Genomic DNA, 12,454 nt, shown 5'->3' with positions numbered 1-12,454 from the left:
GACATCGGCTCAGACCATAACCCAGTGGTGGGAACGCTCAATATTAAATTAAAGAAAATAAGACGGCCACATAAGAAGAAGATAGACATAAACAACATTAAGAGGCCCGAGATAAGGACGGAGGTACACCAGAGGATAAACAGAGCAGTCAGCTTAGTAAGAAACTCGCCTCAACAACCAGCGGATGTGGAAGTTGTCTGGAATCGACTGAAGGACGCGATAACCACCACCACAAATGATATAGTGGGACCACCTATCAACAAGAGAAGGGAATGGATGACCTACGAGATCCTTGGGCTGATGTCTGAACGCCGTTCATATAAGAATAAAGATCAAATCAGATACAGGGAGCTTGACAGACGAGTTAAAAATGAGATACGCAAGGCCAAAGAACAATGGCTGCAAGAAAGGTGCGAAGAAATGGAAGAATTAGAGAGAAAACATGATCACTTTAACATGCATAAACTTCTCAAGAATACCACGCGCTGTTCAAGACCCTGTAAGACAAACAACATCCTCGACGATAATAACAACATCATCACCGACACCGAAAAACTGCTAAATCACTGGAAGGACTATACCGAACTACTCTTCCGGGATAATAACCAAAGAGCTTTTATAGACACCGCGACGGGAGATAATTCCCCCGAAATTTTAAAATCCGAAGTCCTAAAAGTTATAAAACAAGGAAAGCAGGGAAAAGCAGCGGGACCGGACGATATCTATATGGAATCGGTGAAGCTGTTGGATGACGAGAATATTGAGATCCTAGTGCAACTGTTTAACACAATATACAGTACAGGCCAAATACCACAAGACTGGCTACATTCAGTCTTTGTGCCTATACCAAAAAAGCCTAACCCTAATCGATGCGACCAGTTCCGAATGATCAGCTTGATGAGCCAGGTCCTAAAGCTTTTCATTAAAATAATCCATAGAAGAATTTATGGCAAATGTGAAAAAGAAATCGGGCCCACCCAATTCGGATTCAGGCAGGGATTTGGCACACGAGAAGCACTCTTCAGCTTGAACATCTTACTCCAAAAATGCCGAGATCAACGAAAAGACGTCTTTCTGTGCTTCATAGATTATCAAAAAGCATTTGACTGTGTCAACCACACAGAACTAATGAGTCTACTGCAGGAGAAAAGAGTGGATAAGGGCGATCTTTCTTTTATAAAGAACCTGTACTGGAACCAGACAGCCTCTGTAAGGGTGGGAAATGAAACCACGCAAAGTTTCCCGATAGAGAGAGGCGTAAGGCAAGGATGCGTCTTGTCTCCTCTTCTTTTTAACTTATACTCCGATTCCGTATTTGACCGAGCACTTTTTGAGACGGATGATGGCATAAAGATCAATGGTCTCCCAGTCAACAACCTCCGCTACGCAGATGATACCGTAATTATTGCTGAAAGTCAAGAAGCACTACAACGCCTTGTCGATAGAATATCTGCGACGGGAGAACGCTCGGGCCTAAAGATTAACGTTGAAAAAACTAAGGTCATGGTCATAAGCAGAACACCAGATGTGCGTTTGGACGTCTCGACTGGAGGAAAACGGATACAGCGGGTCTCTAAATTTAAGTATCTTGGTAGCTGGATAACCGAGGACCTAGACCCAGATATGGAAATTCGTGGTAGAATCGAACAAGCTAGGGCGACGTTTATAAAAATGAAACCCATACTGACCAACCAGAGTCTTAGTTTGAGACTACGCTACCGCTTCATAAAGTGCTACGTGTACTCGGTGTTACTTTATGGCGTCGAGGTCTGGACCCTTAAGGCTGGCACTATGAATCGAGTGGAAGCATTCGAGATGTGGGTATTTAGGAGAATGCTCAAAATCGCATGGACAGATCACGCCACCAACGACGAAGTCCTGAGGCGCATGGGGATGGAGAGAGAGTTGTTGCAACTGGTTAAACGAAGGAAAGCAGCTTACCTGGGCCACATCTTCAGAAATACAAAGTACCAATTCCTTAAGCTCATCATGGAGGGAAAAATAGAAGGAAAGCGAGGCATCGGTAGAAAGAAGAATTCATGGCTCAAAAACATTAGGGACTGGACCGGTCTTGATGCCCACACACTTTTTAGAGCCGCAAAGGATCGCGAAGAATTTGCCAGAATTGTCGCCAACATCCAGTGAAATGGATATGGCACCTTAAGAAGAAGATAACCTTAAGATTAAATTTATGTCTCAAGATTTTTTTTGCAAATAAATTGCAAAACACAAAAAAATATGTCTTGAAGTTTCAGGAATATAGCTTCAAATGCGATATACTTCCTTTTTCATGTTAATTAATTGCCATTAACTCTCTCTGATCGCAAGTAGAGAACTTATTTATATACGAAGTTCAACTATGAGAAAATTATGACATTTTCGTATTTATTTTTTTAATAAAATTAACAAACCCGTACGACAAAGTTGTTCCAATTTACTTTTGTTTACTACACTGTTGTTCTACAAGGTGCTCTCTCAGCGACAGCCTACGATTTTTAACTGCATTGAGATGCAACATACATACAATAAACAAGATAATAACGAATTTGTGATTCTTCGACTTAACGAAAGCCTTGAACATACTGAATCACCAAGTTTTACTAGGTTACTTCTCTATAATCTTCTTCCAGAAGTGTTAAAACATCTGCATGTTAAAAAGTTGAAAAAACACCTCACATGATTTTTATCTAACAACACATTTTATACTGTGTCGTTCTTTCTAGAGACCGCTAGAAACAAAATAAAATTATTAGAAACTCACAATGCATTTAGGTTAGTGATTATTATTTTGTTTTTGTTTTTTTAATGAATTTATGAAAATTACATAGTTATCTTTTTGTCTCTTTTTGTTTCGGCATTTTCCTATACCCTTTTTTTTTATAATCCAAGGAACTAAATAAATACTCTGTAACATTGTTTCTATCAAAATTAATTAAGTGGCCCACGGTGGAACAACCCGACGTAAACTCTTAGAAATTCGAGAAAAAATAAAAGTATGAATTTGGAAATTGTTTTGGCAATTTCTTACTGTATGATTAGATAATTTATACTGAACTCAAAATGTTAAAAAGTGTTAAAGCAACCTTATACCACATTTAGCAGAAGAATATCATTCATATCATATAATATCATTATACATATCACAAAAGGCGAAGTTGAAATTATAAATTCTCACTTAACCTACAATTTCGGTATATTAATTATTTGTAGTTAAGCCCGTACAATATACAACTAAAAAGTAATACTAATAGAAGAAAGGAAAAAAGGAAAGAAAAGAAAGAAAAGGAAGCCCATATCGAACATAACATAAAAAAAGTGTCTGTGATTAAAATAGAAAGACAGCAGCGATTACAGTTCAACTGCCAATATATTGGTCATATATTGGTTGGTGGTACTTTTTCGGCAAAAATATAACTGTTATTATTGGCAAATATGTTTAAATTAATATCTAATATTTTAGGAGCAAAATATGTAATAATAATAATAACGTAACCATAACCATTTTTATATTAATTGTAAGTTGTAGCATATTTGATCTTCAGAATACATTTGTATTACTTTTCAAGCCGGGCGCAAAAGATTAAATTCAAACTAGGAAAAAAAATATGTAAAGAAAAAACTTGCACGAAACATTTTTTCCTCGTTTATTCAGCATGAAACTGATCATCCTCAAACATATTTTATGCAAAAACGAATACCTATACACGCCAAATTAGAACGCAAAGTTCAGATTTTCATTTATTTTGTTTACTCTATCACAACTCCTTCAATAACACCCTGTCTCAGTTTGTTAATGTTCTAATCTAATTTTCTAATAAGTTCAATTTTTAACTTTTTGATGAAGTATGTAAAAGTTATAAATTGTCCTCAAAATTGTGTTTTTGTGAATTTAAGTAAGAAGAGTAATTAGATACTAAACTCGTAGTTTTGTATGTTCTATTATGTTCATTGATACGTTTTTCAAAAGATCTATCTGCTTGCCCAATATAAATTTTAGGACATGATCCACCCTTTAAGCTGTAGACTGTTAATTTTAATTTTTGGAGTATGAGGGGCATGCTTCGGGTGGTGTAATTGACCGGTCAATTTTTTTTGTGTCAATTGAAGGAAATAATTCTAAAGATACCATGAAATTTACATTTATTTATTTATGTTTATTTGTATTGTGCGTCACATCGCCGTCGCGTCGTTCTGGAAACCAAATGGAGTCGATATTATTATTAGGATTTCCTGAATGGCTAAGTATCGTATTGGGATATTTCTTGAAAAGGGTTATATGTAAATTGGACGCCTCGAACGTATATTAATTTAATAGAAAATACATATTATTATTAAATAATGATAGAAATCACTCGACAATTGCAATATACATACATACATACATAATAGCCATTGTCACATGCTAGTTGTTTTATAATGTTTAATTCCTTTTTACAATTTTTTGTTGAAAGTGGAACATTAAGAAGTCTGTGGGTAAAATAATAAAAAGCAGCCATTTTGGTGTGTAAGGGTAAGTAAGTGTATGACTATGTCTGTGTGTGACAGTGTATGGTAAATGGAAAAACCTAATTTAATTTGTTTTTTGAATATAGTTAAATTTCAAAAGTTAATAGAATTATTTTGTTAAGTCTCGACAGTGAAATTTATGCGGTTGTGTATAACATAGTTCAAAAAAGTGCTTAGTTCCAATGAAACACACAAAAACATGTTATCTACAGCGCCCAAGGAAGTTTTTACTCAAGGGGGGTCTTGTGTAATGTTGTCTAAATTGTCCACAAGAATATCTGCAATGGGTTAAAATGGATTTCCCATTATCAAACCTTCTTTAGAAATATAGATTTTTCCATTAAATAATAAATAGTTTTGGCCTAAATAAACAATTAACCTATCTATAAAATCTTATTTGACAAGTGGAATTACCGGTTTTTGAGTGAGAATACAGTCTATATTGTCTATATGTCGATTGGAATTCTTGAAAATTATTTTTGCACATGCTGCATTATAACAAATATTATCTTTGTTGATGAATTCGAAACAGTTTTTTTATGAAAAATTGTGGTTTGAAGTCCGTATGATGCTATAACATACTTCATAATCTTATTGACAGTTTAACAGACGGTTCAGTTACAAAAGAAATTACCGGGCTAATTGGTATATCTTGTTGTGGTTGTTGTTATTTCGTGTCTCTCTATCATTAAAAAGTACGGGATTTGTAATTACTCCATTGATTCGATTGATTGATTGAAAATTGAACTTATTAGAAGCTATGGAGATTAACTGAGACATTCCAATGTATTCATGACTAAACGGATTTAAATAATTCAACTTCATTAAATTTAAATACCTGAAATAACATTAAGCGTAGGTAGTAGAGGATGGACGAGAGCTGCCTTTTATATTTCGGGATTTTCTTAAACAAGTCCTGCCATCTGGCGACCAACGTTTTTATAGGGAAGTTTGACATTCTGAGGTTAGGTTTACTCAGTTAGGTTTTGGCGAAAGAGTGTTGTTTTTGTTTTTTGTGATAAATTTAAAAAAATGTGACGGTTAAAAATGGAACTTAACCGGGAGCATTTTCGTGCAATATTTTTTACAACTTTCGACGTGGACTAACTCAACAACAATGTATCGATGAACTTAATTCGACTTTTGGAATTAAAGCAGCATCCAGGACTACTGTTTATCGCTAGGTTTCGGACATCAGTCGTGGTCGGATGAATTTCATGAAGGTCGTCCAAAATCGGTGGTTGTCCAAGAAAACATTAATGCAGTGCGGAAATTGATTTTGGAGGATCATCATGTGACTTACCATGAGATTGAGGTATCTTTGGGCAATAGTGGGTGCACCATACATACAATTTTGCATGAACATTTGGCCGCTAAAAAAATTTGTTAGAGTTGGATTCCACCCAATTTGACATCAGCTCAAAAAAAGGCTCGTGCTGATTAATCTAATAAAAAAATAAGATCGCGGTGCTTCCAAACACGTCTATGATATCGTGACAGGACATGGATCTATGCATATGAACCTGAGAGTAAGCAGCAATCGACTGTGTGGGTCTTTCAGAATGAGACAGAGCCCACAAAAGTTGTTCGTACGCGAAGTACCTCAAAACAAATAGTAGCTTGTTTTTCCAGAAAAACTGACCACGTTGCAACTGTTTCTTTGGTGAAAGGTAAATCAGTCAATTTTGAATGATACACAACCATCTGTTTGCCGAAGGTCTTCGAAGAAATTAGAAAAACAAACCGCCGAAGACGAATCACTCTCCACGACGACAATGCTAGCTCTCAGCGATCAATGCAAACGAAGCATTAAAAACGTTGATTTGATGGGCGATCTACCATATAGTCCTGATTTAGCACCTAATGACTTCTTTTTATTCCCATACATTAAGAATAAAGAAGAAGAAGCGATTGATGCGTTTAAAAAGCATATTTTGGAGATGCTCGAATCGATGTGGGTGCTTTGACGATTGATTTTATCAGGGCAAATATTTTGAGAAACAATACAGTCATATTTGTTGGTAGCTTATAGTTTTTTATTGCAAATCCCGATATACAAAAGGTAGCCCTCATATATAGCAGCAAATAGAGTTAAATGGTTACATTTGATAAAGAGACAGCTGTCATAGAGCCAATAAACACATTCTCATGAAAATTTGAAATACCTATTCTTCTGGCTATGTTGCCTATCTCATTTTCGTGATCGTGAAACGAATAGCCGTGGGCGAGGGCGACGGAAATGCTCTCAATCCCCCGCCGTTTGATTTCGAGCAAACTCTGTTCGACCTGTTCGCGAATTAGCTCCCGAATTACGTAGAACTTTTCGCCGGTGATACCGTCCGCGACGCGCCAGTTCTTCGTCGCCGCCTCCCCCAACTCGCACTTCCCCTCCAGCACCGGAATTACTCTGCAATCTATTTCGACCACTTCGGCGTACAAGATTTCCGGTCTTTGAATATTCTGAAAAGGAATTATGGTGCATTAGTATGCAACGTATGCATTGAAGTACTAATTTAATTGAACAGAAAGCGATTGACATAAAAGGTATGGGCCATTTGGAATATACAAAGATTTATTCTGTGTATAAAATGTATACTTGGTCTCAAAATAAATCCTCTTGGCTTTTGACCGTCCACCAAAAAGTAATTAGGGTGTCAGGCAAATGTCGGCTGATATCAATAGCAGTGTTGAATAACCCATTTTACCGTGTATTCCGAAAAAGCTTCTTACGAATATAATTGGGAAGAATGTGTTTAATATGTAGAGGATGGATAATATATTTCCTTTATCAAAACAAGATTCCTACATTGAATAAACTGAACAGGGACCTAGAAGAAGATGAAACTAATACAATTACTAGTCAATCCATTCTGCTTGCTATTTAAATCCCATTTGTAAAATGGGATTTAAATAGCAAAAATGGCGCACTTGCACTTTAAACTGTCAGAAACACCTTCATGCTGGATCAGAAGAGAGATTGATTAAAAACTGCTTGCTATTGTCTGCGAAGAATATTAAGAACCCTAGCTTGGACTGTTATGAAGATACAAGTGCAAAACTTGAAAACCGGTTTCAATTTTTTTTTATGTTCTGAATAACAGTGTCGTTGTCCCGTTACAAGAAAAACATTTGGAAATATTAAATTCATATGCTTTTAAAACATGAATAGTTTGTATTGTATACTGTATATTCAACCCCGTAAAACTTGACACCAAGTAAAATCAGATGTGAGAGTAGTTTAAATCCGAGCGCAATAAATTTAATTATTAATATATCCAAACCTGAGAGCAGAAAATTTTACTCCTATTTTAAGCCTGAGTGTAACAAATTTAATTAAAAATGTAATTATTAATAAACCCGTTGAGAACCGAAAAAATCCAATACGGCCCATTTTAGCAATTGAATATCCTTATTTACATACAAAATAACATAGAGCCCATTATAATTAGCTTAAATAACAAGAACTTTATGTTATTCAGGTCAGGGCAGTTTTTCCTTGATTTTTTTTTACTAGGACGTTAAATAATGATGAATACTCTTCTGTCATTCAGCGAGCATCCAAAAAGACCGTGGTCCATAACCTTATCGGCCAACTTGAGCCCATTCGTCTTGTTACTTCGTATTTACAGCGTAGTCGTGTATCCACGTTTGATCGATAGTTATATTTGGACGCAGAAACTCATGAAGATTTCCCCAAATTTATAATGGTTGCTCAAAATGTGCCGGGAGTGGGGCGGCTAAACTTAATAAGTTGAAATTATGGGGATCATAATGTAAAACAGCAATAAAAATAGGATGTAGCAAAAAGCTTTTCGCTCCTTTGTAAGGTACCTTTTAAACCTCGTTTTTAACGCTATTTCGTATGAAAATGAGCTTTTGAAATTATCTTTTCGATGTTGCGACAAAGTAAGGAGGTCCTGCCTGCAAAGATTGGAGTTATAAACAAGCTCCAATTTTATGGAACAGATCTAGAGCGTAAAAAAATCGAGTCATGAGATTTGCTCATCCGCAAGTTTGTTAGGTACATAAATAACAATTTCATTTTCTTTTTTTTTAGTTTACTCATTTGTCTTTGATCGAGGTTCGCTTTTTAATTTTGTAATACACCATCATAAGACAGTCTTCCTACTTACCAACTGAAAGATCTTTGGCCTAGCCTGATTTCCGATCAACAGTATGTCTCGGAAGCCCTTATTAGTCACGAACGCCATTTTTTCACCTTTTCTTTCCAACAGAGCATTGGTGGCGACGGTAGTGCCCATGCGGATCCATTCTATGAGTGAACTGTCAATATTTCCATCGGAATCCAACGCCCTACCAGTTTCCTAATAATATGCAAATAATTGCTGACACGTATTTAACATTAGATACAAACAATTGATGTAACACACCTTCAGTTTTCAAAAATCCTTTGTTAAACAATATGTCTCTGGAGTGGAACAGACTTAGCTAAGCTCTGAAGAAGCCGCAAAACGTCAGAAGGTTCAATTTATCAACAACCGATGCAGGAGGAATAAAGAAGATTTGTAAATAGTATTACATGCAAATAATAAGTTATTCAATTACATTATATTAATTGTATAAATTAAAAGAAAATTTTCACTTATTCGTTCAATGTCTCGACATATACAAGATACACATGCATAAATAACACATTCCTGATTATTTCTGAATATATATTTTTTAATTATTCTTTCTAAATGATCAACATCTTAAAACGACCCTTCCGTTATTCATTGTTCATTTTGTTTCCAGTAACCCAATACGAATTAAGTAAGGGGATCTAGCAGGTCGAAAAAGTCAGAATATCTGTGGATAACGTTTCCATGGAACATATGTTCAAGATACCCTCTGATATTCACTGTACTGGAACATGAAGCACCGTCTTTTTCGAACCAAATACACCACCGTTCTTGTAAGGGTAGTTCGTCAGTAAAGTTATAAATGTGAGTTTGTAAAAAATATAAATAACTTTCGGCATTCCTGGTTTGGCGAAAAAAAAAGGTTCTATTAATCTGTTTTTATAAATGCCATACGAGACGTAAGTCTTGAAGAAATATTGGCTTGGCTACAACAGACAGAATTACTTCAAACTTCGTATTATCATCCAATTTTACATCAATATATTGTTAATACTTAGAGAGATGATTTCTATTTTCTTTTCACAATTCTTAATAACGCTACCATATTTATGGGTACAATTCTAAAGCGTTTTGACGGTTACGGTCAAACATTTGTTGGTATCAAACATTCATAACCTTACGTAACTACAGCAAAAATTTGCATTGCAATTGTCCCTAGAAATACATTCCAAAAATGAATACATTTTTGCACTGTAAATGTAATTACACATTTGAACATAGCTTTTAGCTTATCGACTTTTTTTTAAATATTTTACGATACCAATTTAAAGGCATTTCCTCTTGAGTAAAATTCATATTTTTAGAAAAAATATATATCTCATATTCACAAAAAAGTTTTCCAACTTACTGAGACATACTGTTATAAACAATTGTCGGATATAACATACTTCTTGAAGTATACGCCGAATTCCTTCAGTAGGGGCATCTTTATAGTGTTGAGGGTCTTCTGACAGCAATTTCAGTACCAGAACTCTGCCGTTTGGACATTTTGCGAAGACGTCGGTGAAAGTGCCTCCTCGATCGATGGCAAATTTAAATTTGGGGCCCATCGTTACCTTAAAAAATCGTTCTACAATAGTTGTTTATGAAAGCAGTTGCCAAAAGTAGCATTTCGTAAAATAAGTGGTTTGATCCAAATTTAAAAAATATGTTCTTTTAGCTTGTAATATTTTATAAAAAAATGTTTTAAGAGGAATTTGTTTATGATAATAATCCTCTTCTCTGTATCTCTGGTCACACATTTGAACTAGCCTTAACGAAATAGCCACAGCTAAGAAAAAGTTCTGGACCAGCACATAAAAAAGGAAAAAAAGCAATTTTGGTAACTTACAATTGTTTTTTATTTCAATAGGTCCAAATTATCTAAATACAAAATTTAATCTATCTAAATTTTAAGACAGCTGTATAATTTATGTACCTTCCTTAGGCTAAGTATATTGACTACGAAAGTTACTTTTTTTTGTTACTCGCTTAAATATAAGTTCCCGTTTTATTTTTAAAGATATAAAGCTTTTGATCAATGAAAATAGTATATTATGCAACAAGTGCGGTAAACGGCATTTGACTTACGAGTTTATTTGACACGAGCGGAGCGCAAATGGACGTGTACGAGCATTTTTGTTGAAATACAATACCTGAACACTGATTACAGTTTGTATCATTTTTGATTTAAGTTAATTGTGCTCTTGAAGTACACCAGCCACATTGTCTACAACAAAGTTGGTCTTGTTTTAATACTCGATCCACCAGAAATTATTCAGTTATTCGCTCGTTCACCATTGCGTCATGAATTATTATAGAGAGAGTTAAGTAATCTGTTAAGCAGATCAACCAACTTGTACAAAATTTCTTGTCGTGTAGCAAAATAGAAATTAATAATTTATAGGTGTAGAAAGGGTTGTCCTAAACTCTCTCCGCTCTATGATGGTCGAGGTTTAATATAAATCGGGCTTATTGAGTTATTTAGAGCAGAAAGCAGCAACCTTAAGATATGGAAAATTTTATACAACATAAAAGTGGTCCTAAAGAGTGCCTACCTCCAGGTGAACGTTCCTCAGTGCTAAAAGTTCAACATTATTTCACTTTAAAAAAACCTCGGTCCGTTAGAGTCAGTCTTGTGCGAAAACGGGCCGTGATACTTGCGATATTTCAGAGAGCGCTCTAAGAAGACTTCGAAAAAAAAAACTAAAAGAGTTTGGCTGTATTCAAAATATTTACTCCAAGATATTAAATTACTAAAACATGAGATATATTATTTACGACATGAATAAAGTCAAAAACCAGGTAACTCTTAAGACAATCCTTCAAAAAAAAAGAGCTATGCTATTTTGGCCACACTAGTTTATCTAAAATTTTGAAGGAAATACAAGAAAACCAACAATAGCAAAGTGTTGTGCCAATGTGATCCAGTTCTTGAGGAATTGTTTAAACAAAAACTCGGAAGTATAAGGCAAGGTGTTGTTGACACAACTTGGATTTTTGCGAAGGGAAATTCAACAAAATCTTCTTGACAGCGCTAGTAATAGGAAAAGGTGTATTATTATTCATGCTGGCAATAAAGAAGGCTTTATTTCAAATGTCAATGTCAATATGTCAATATAAATGCCGAAATATTTGAAGAGGTTTGAAGAAAAACTTTTAAAAATCTCGAAAAGCCTTCTTTAGTAGTGATTGATAATGCTTCTTATAAACCAGACAACCCTATACTATAACTACTCTTATTTTCAACTCTTATTTTTATTTCTTTAGACATAAAATTTGCAAAAATCGTTTATGAACAAGGACTTTTATAACTGTATGTATATTGAATGTACTACCCTACTTATCGTTCTTTTCTTCGTAAAGATTGTTTTTCTTTACTTTCTGTAAAAAAAGTAATTTAAAATGTGACGGCAGTTCCAAACGACATATTTTGAAAGAGCGTCAAACACTTTTTGAAGAAACGTCCGAAAAAGTTAGGTATTTCGTTAGTGTCTTAAATTGTTAAAAAAATATGGATATTAGTTTTTATTTAGAAATAAGTTCACCGTGATTCATTTGGAGACATGTTAATTAAAAGACTGCCTGATTTTAAATAATAATTGTTAAAAAATTATGGAAATTAATTTTTATTTAGAAATGAGATTAACAAAAATAATTAATTTATGATAAAATATATGTATATGCAATTAATATATAAAAGGTACATAATCTCTCCTTAGTATAGTTCCATCTATCGTACAAGATTTTAGGATGGCGTGGAGTTGCTTACTCACAGTGAAACACCCTGAGTAATACCCAAAAATGGTTCTTGAAAACAATATATG

At 34.6% G+C, this 12,454-nt stretch overlaps 1 protein-coding gene across 4 annotated transcripts in view; it reads right to left on the bottom strand.

Moving 5' to 3' along the window:
• LOC132703975 (5-oxoprolinase) overlaps window positions 1-12,454 on the bottom strand; it is a 90,883-nt gene that overhangs the window by 72,374 nt on the left and 6,055 nt on the right. For all 4 annotated transcript variants that reach the window (XM_060675546.1, XM_060674752.1, XM_060673982.1 and 1 more), the window contains exons 2-4: window positions 10,037-10,204; window positions 8,640-8,831; window positions 6,672-6,966 (exon numbers count right to left, since the gene is read on the bottom strand). In XM_060675546.1, the coding sequence (XP_060531529.1) occupies window positions 6,672-6,966; window positions 8,640-8,831; window positions 10,037-10,198 (649 nt within the window). In that variant the 5' untranslated portion in view covers window positions 10,199-10,204. The remainder of the gene's footprint in view (window positions 1-6,671; window positions 6,967-8,639; window positions 8,832-10,036; window positions 10,205-12,454) is intronic.

This window comes from Cylas formicarius, unplaced genomic scaffold, assembly GCF_029955315.1.
Source record: "Cylas formicarius isolate icCylForm1 unplaced genomic scaffold, icCylForm1.1 PGA_scaffold_10__41_contigs__length_53128322, whole genome shotgun sequence".
NCBI classification, from domain to species: domain Eukaryota; kingdom Metazoa; phylum Arthropoda; class Insecta; order Coleoptera; family Brentidae; genus Cylas; species Cylas formicarius.
The sequence above is the reverse complement of the archived record's forward strand: the minus strand, read 5'-3'. Positions and strand labels throughout refer to the sequence as shown.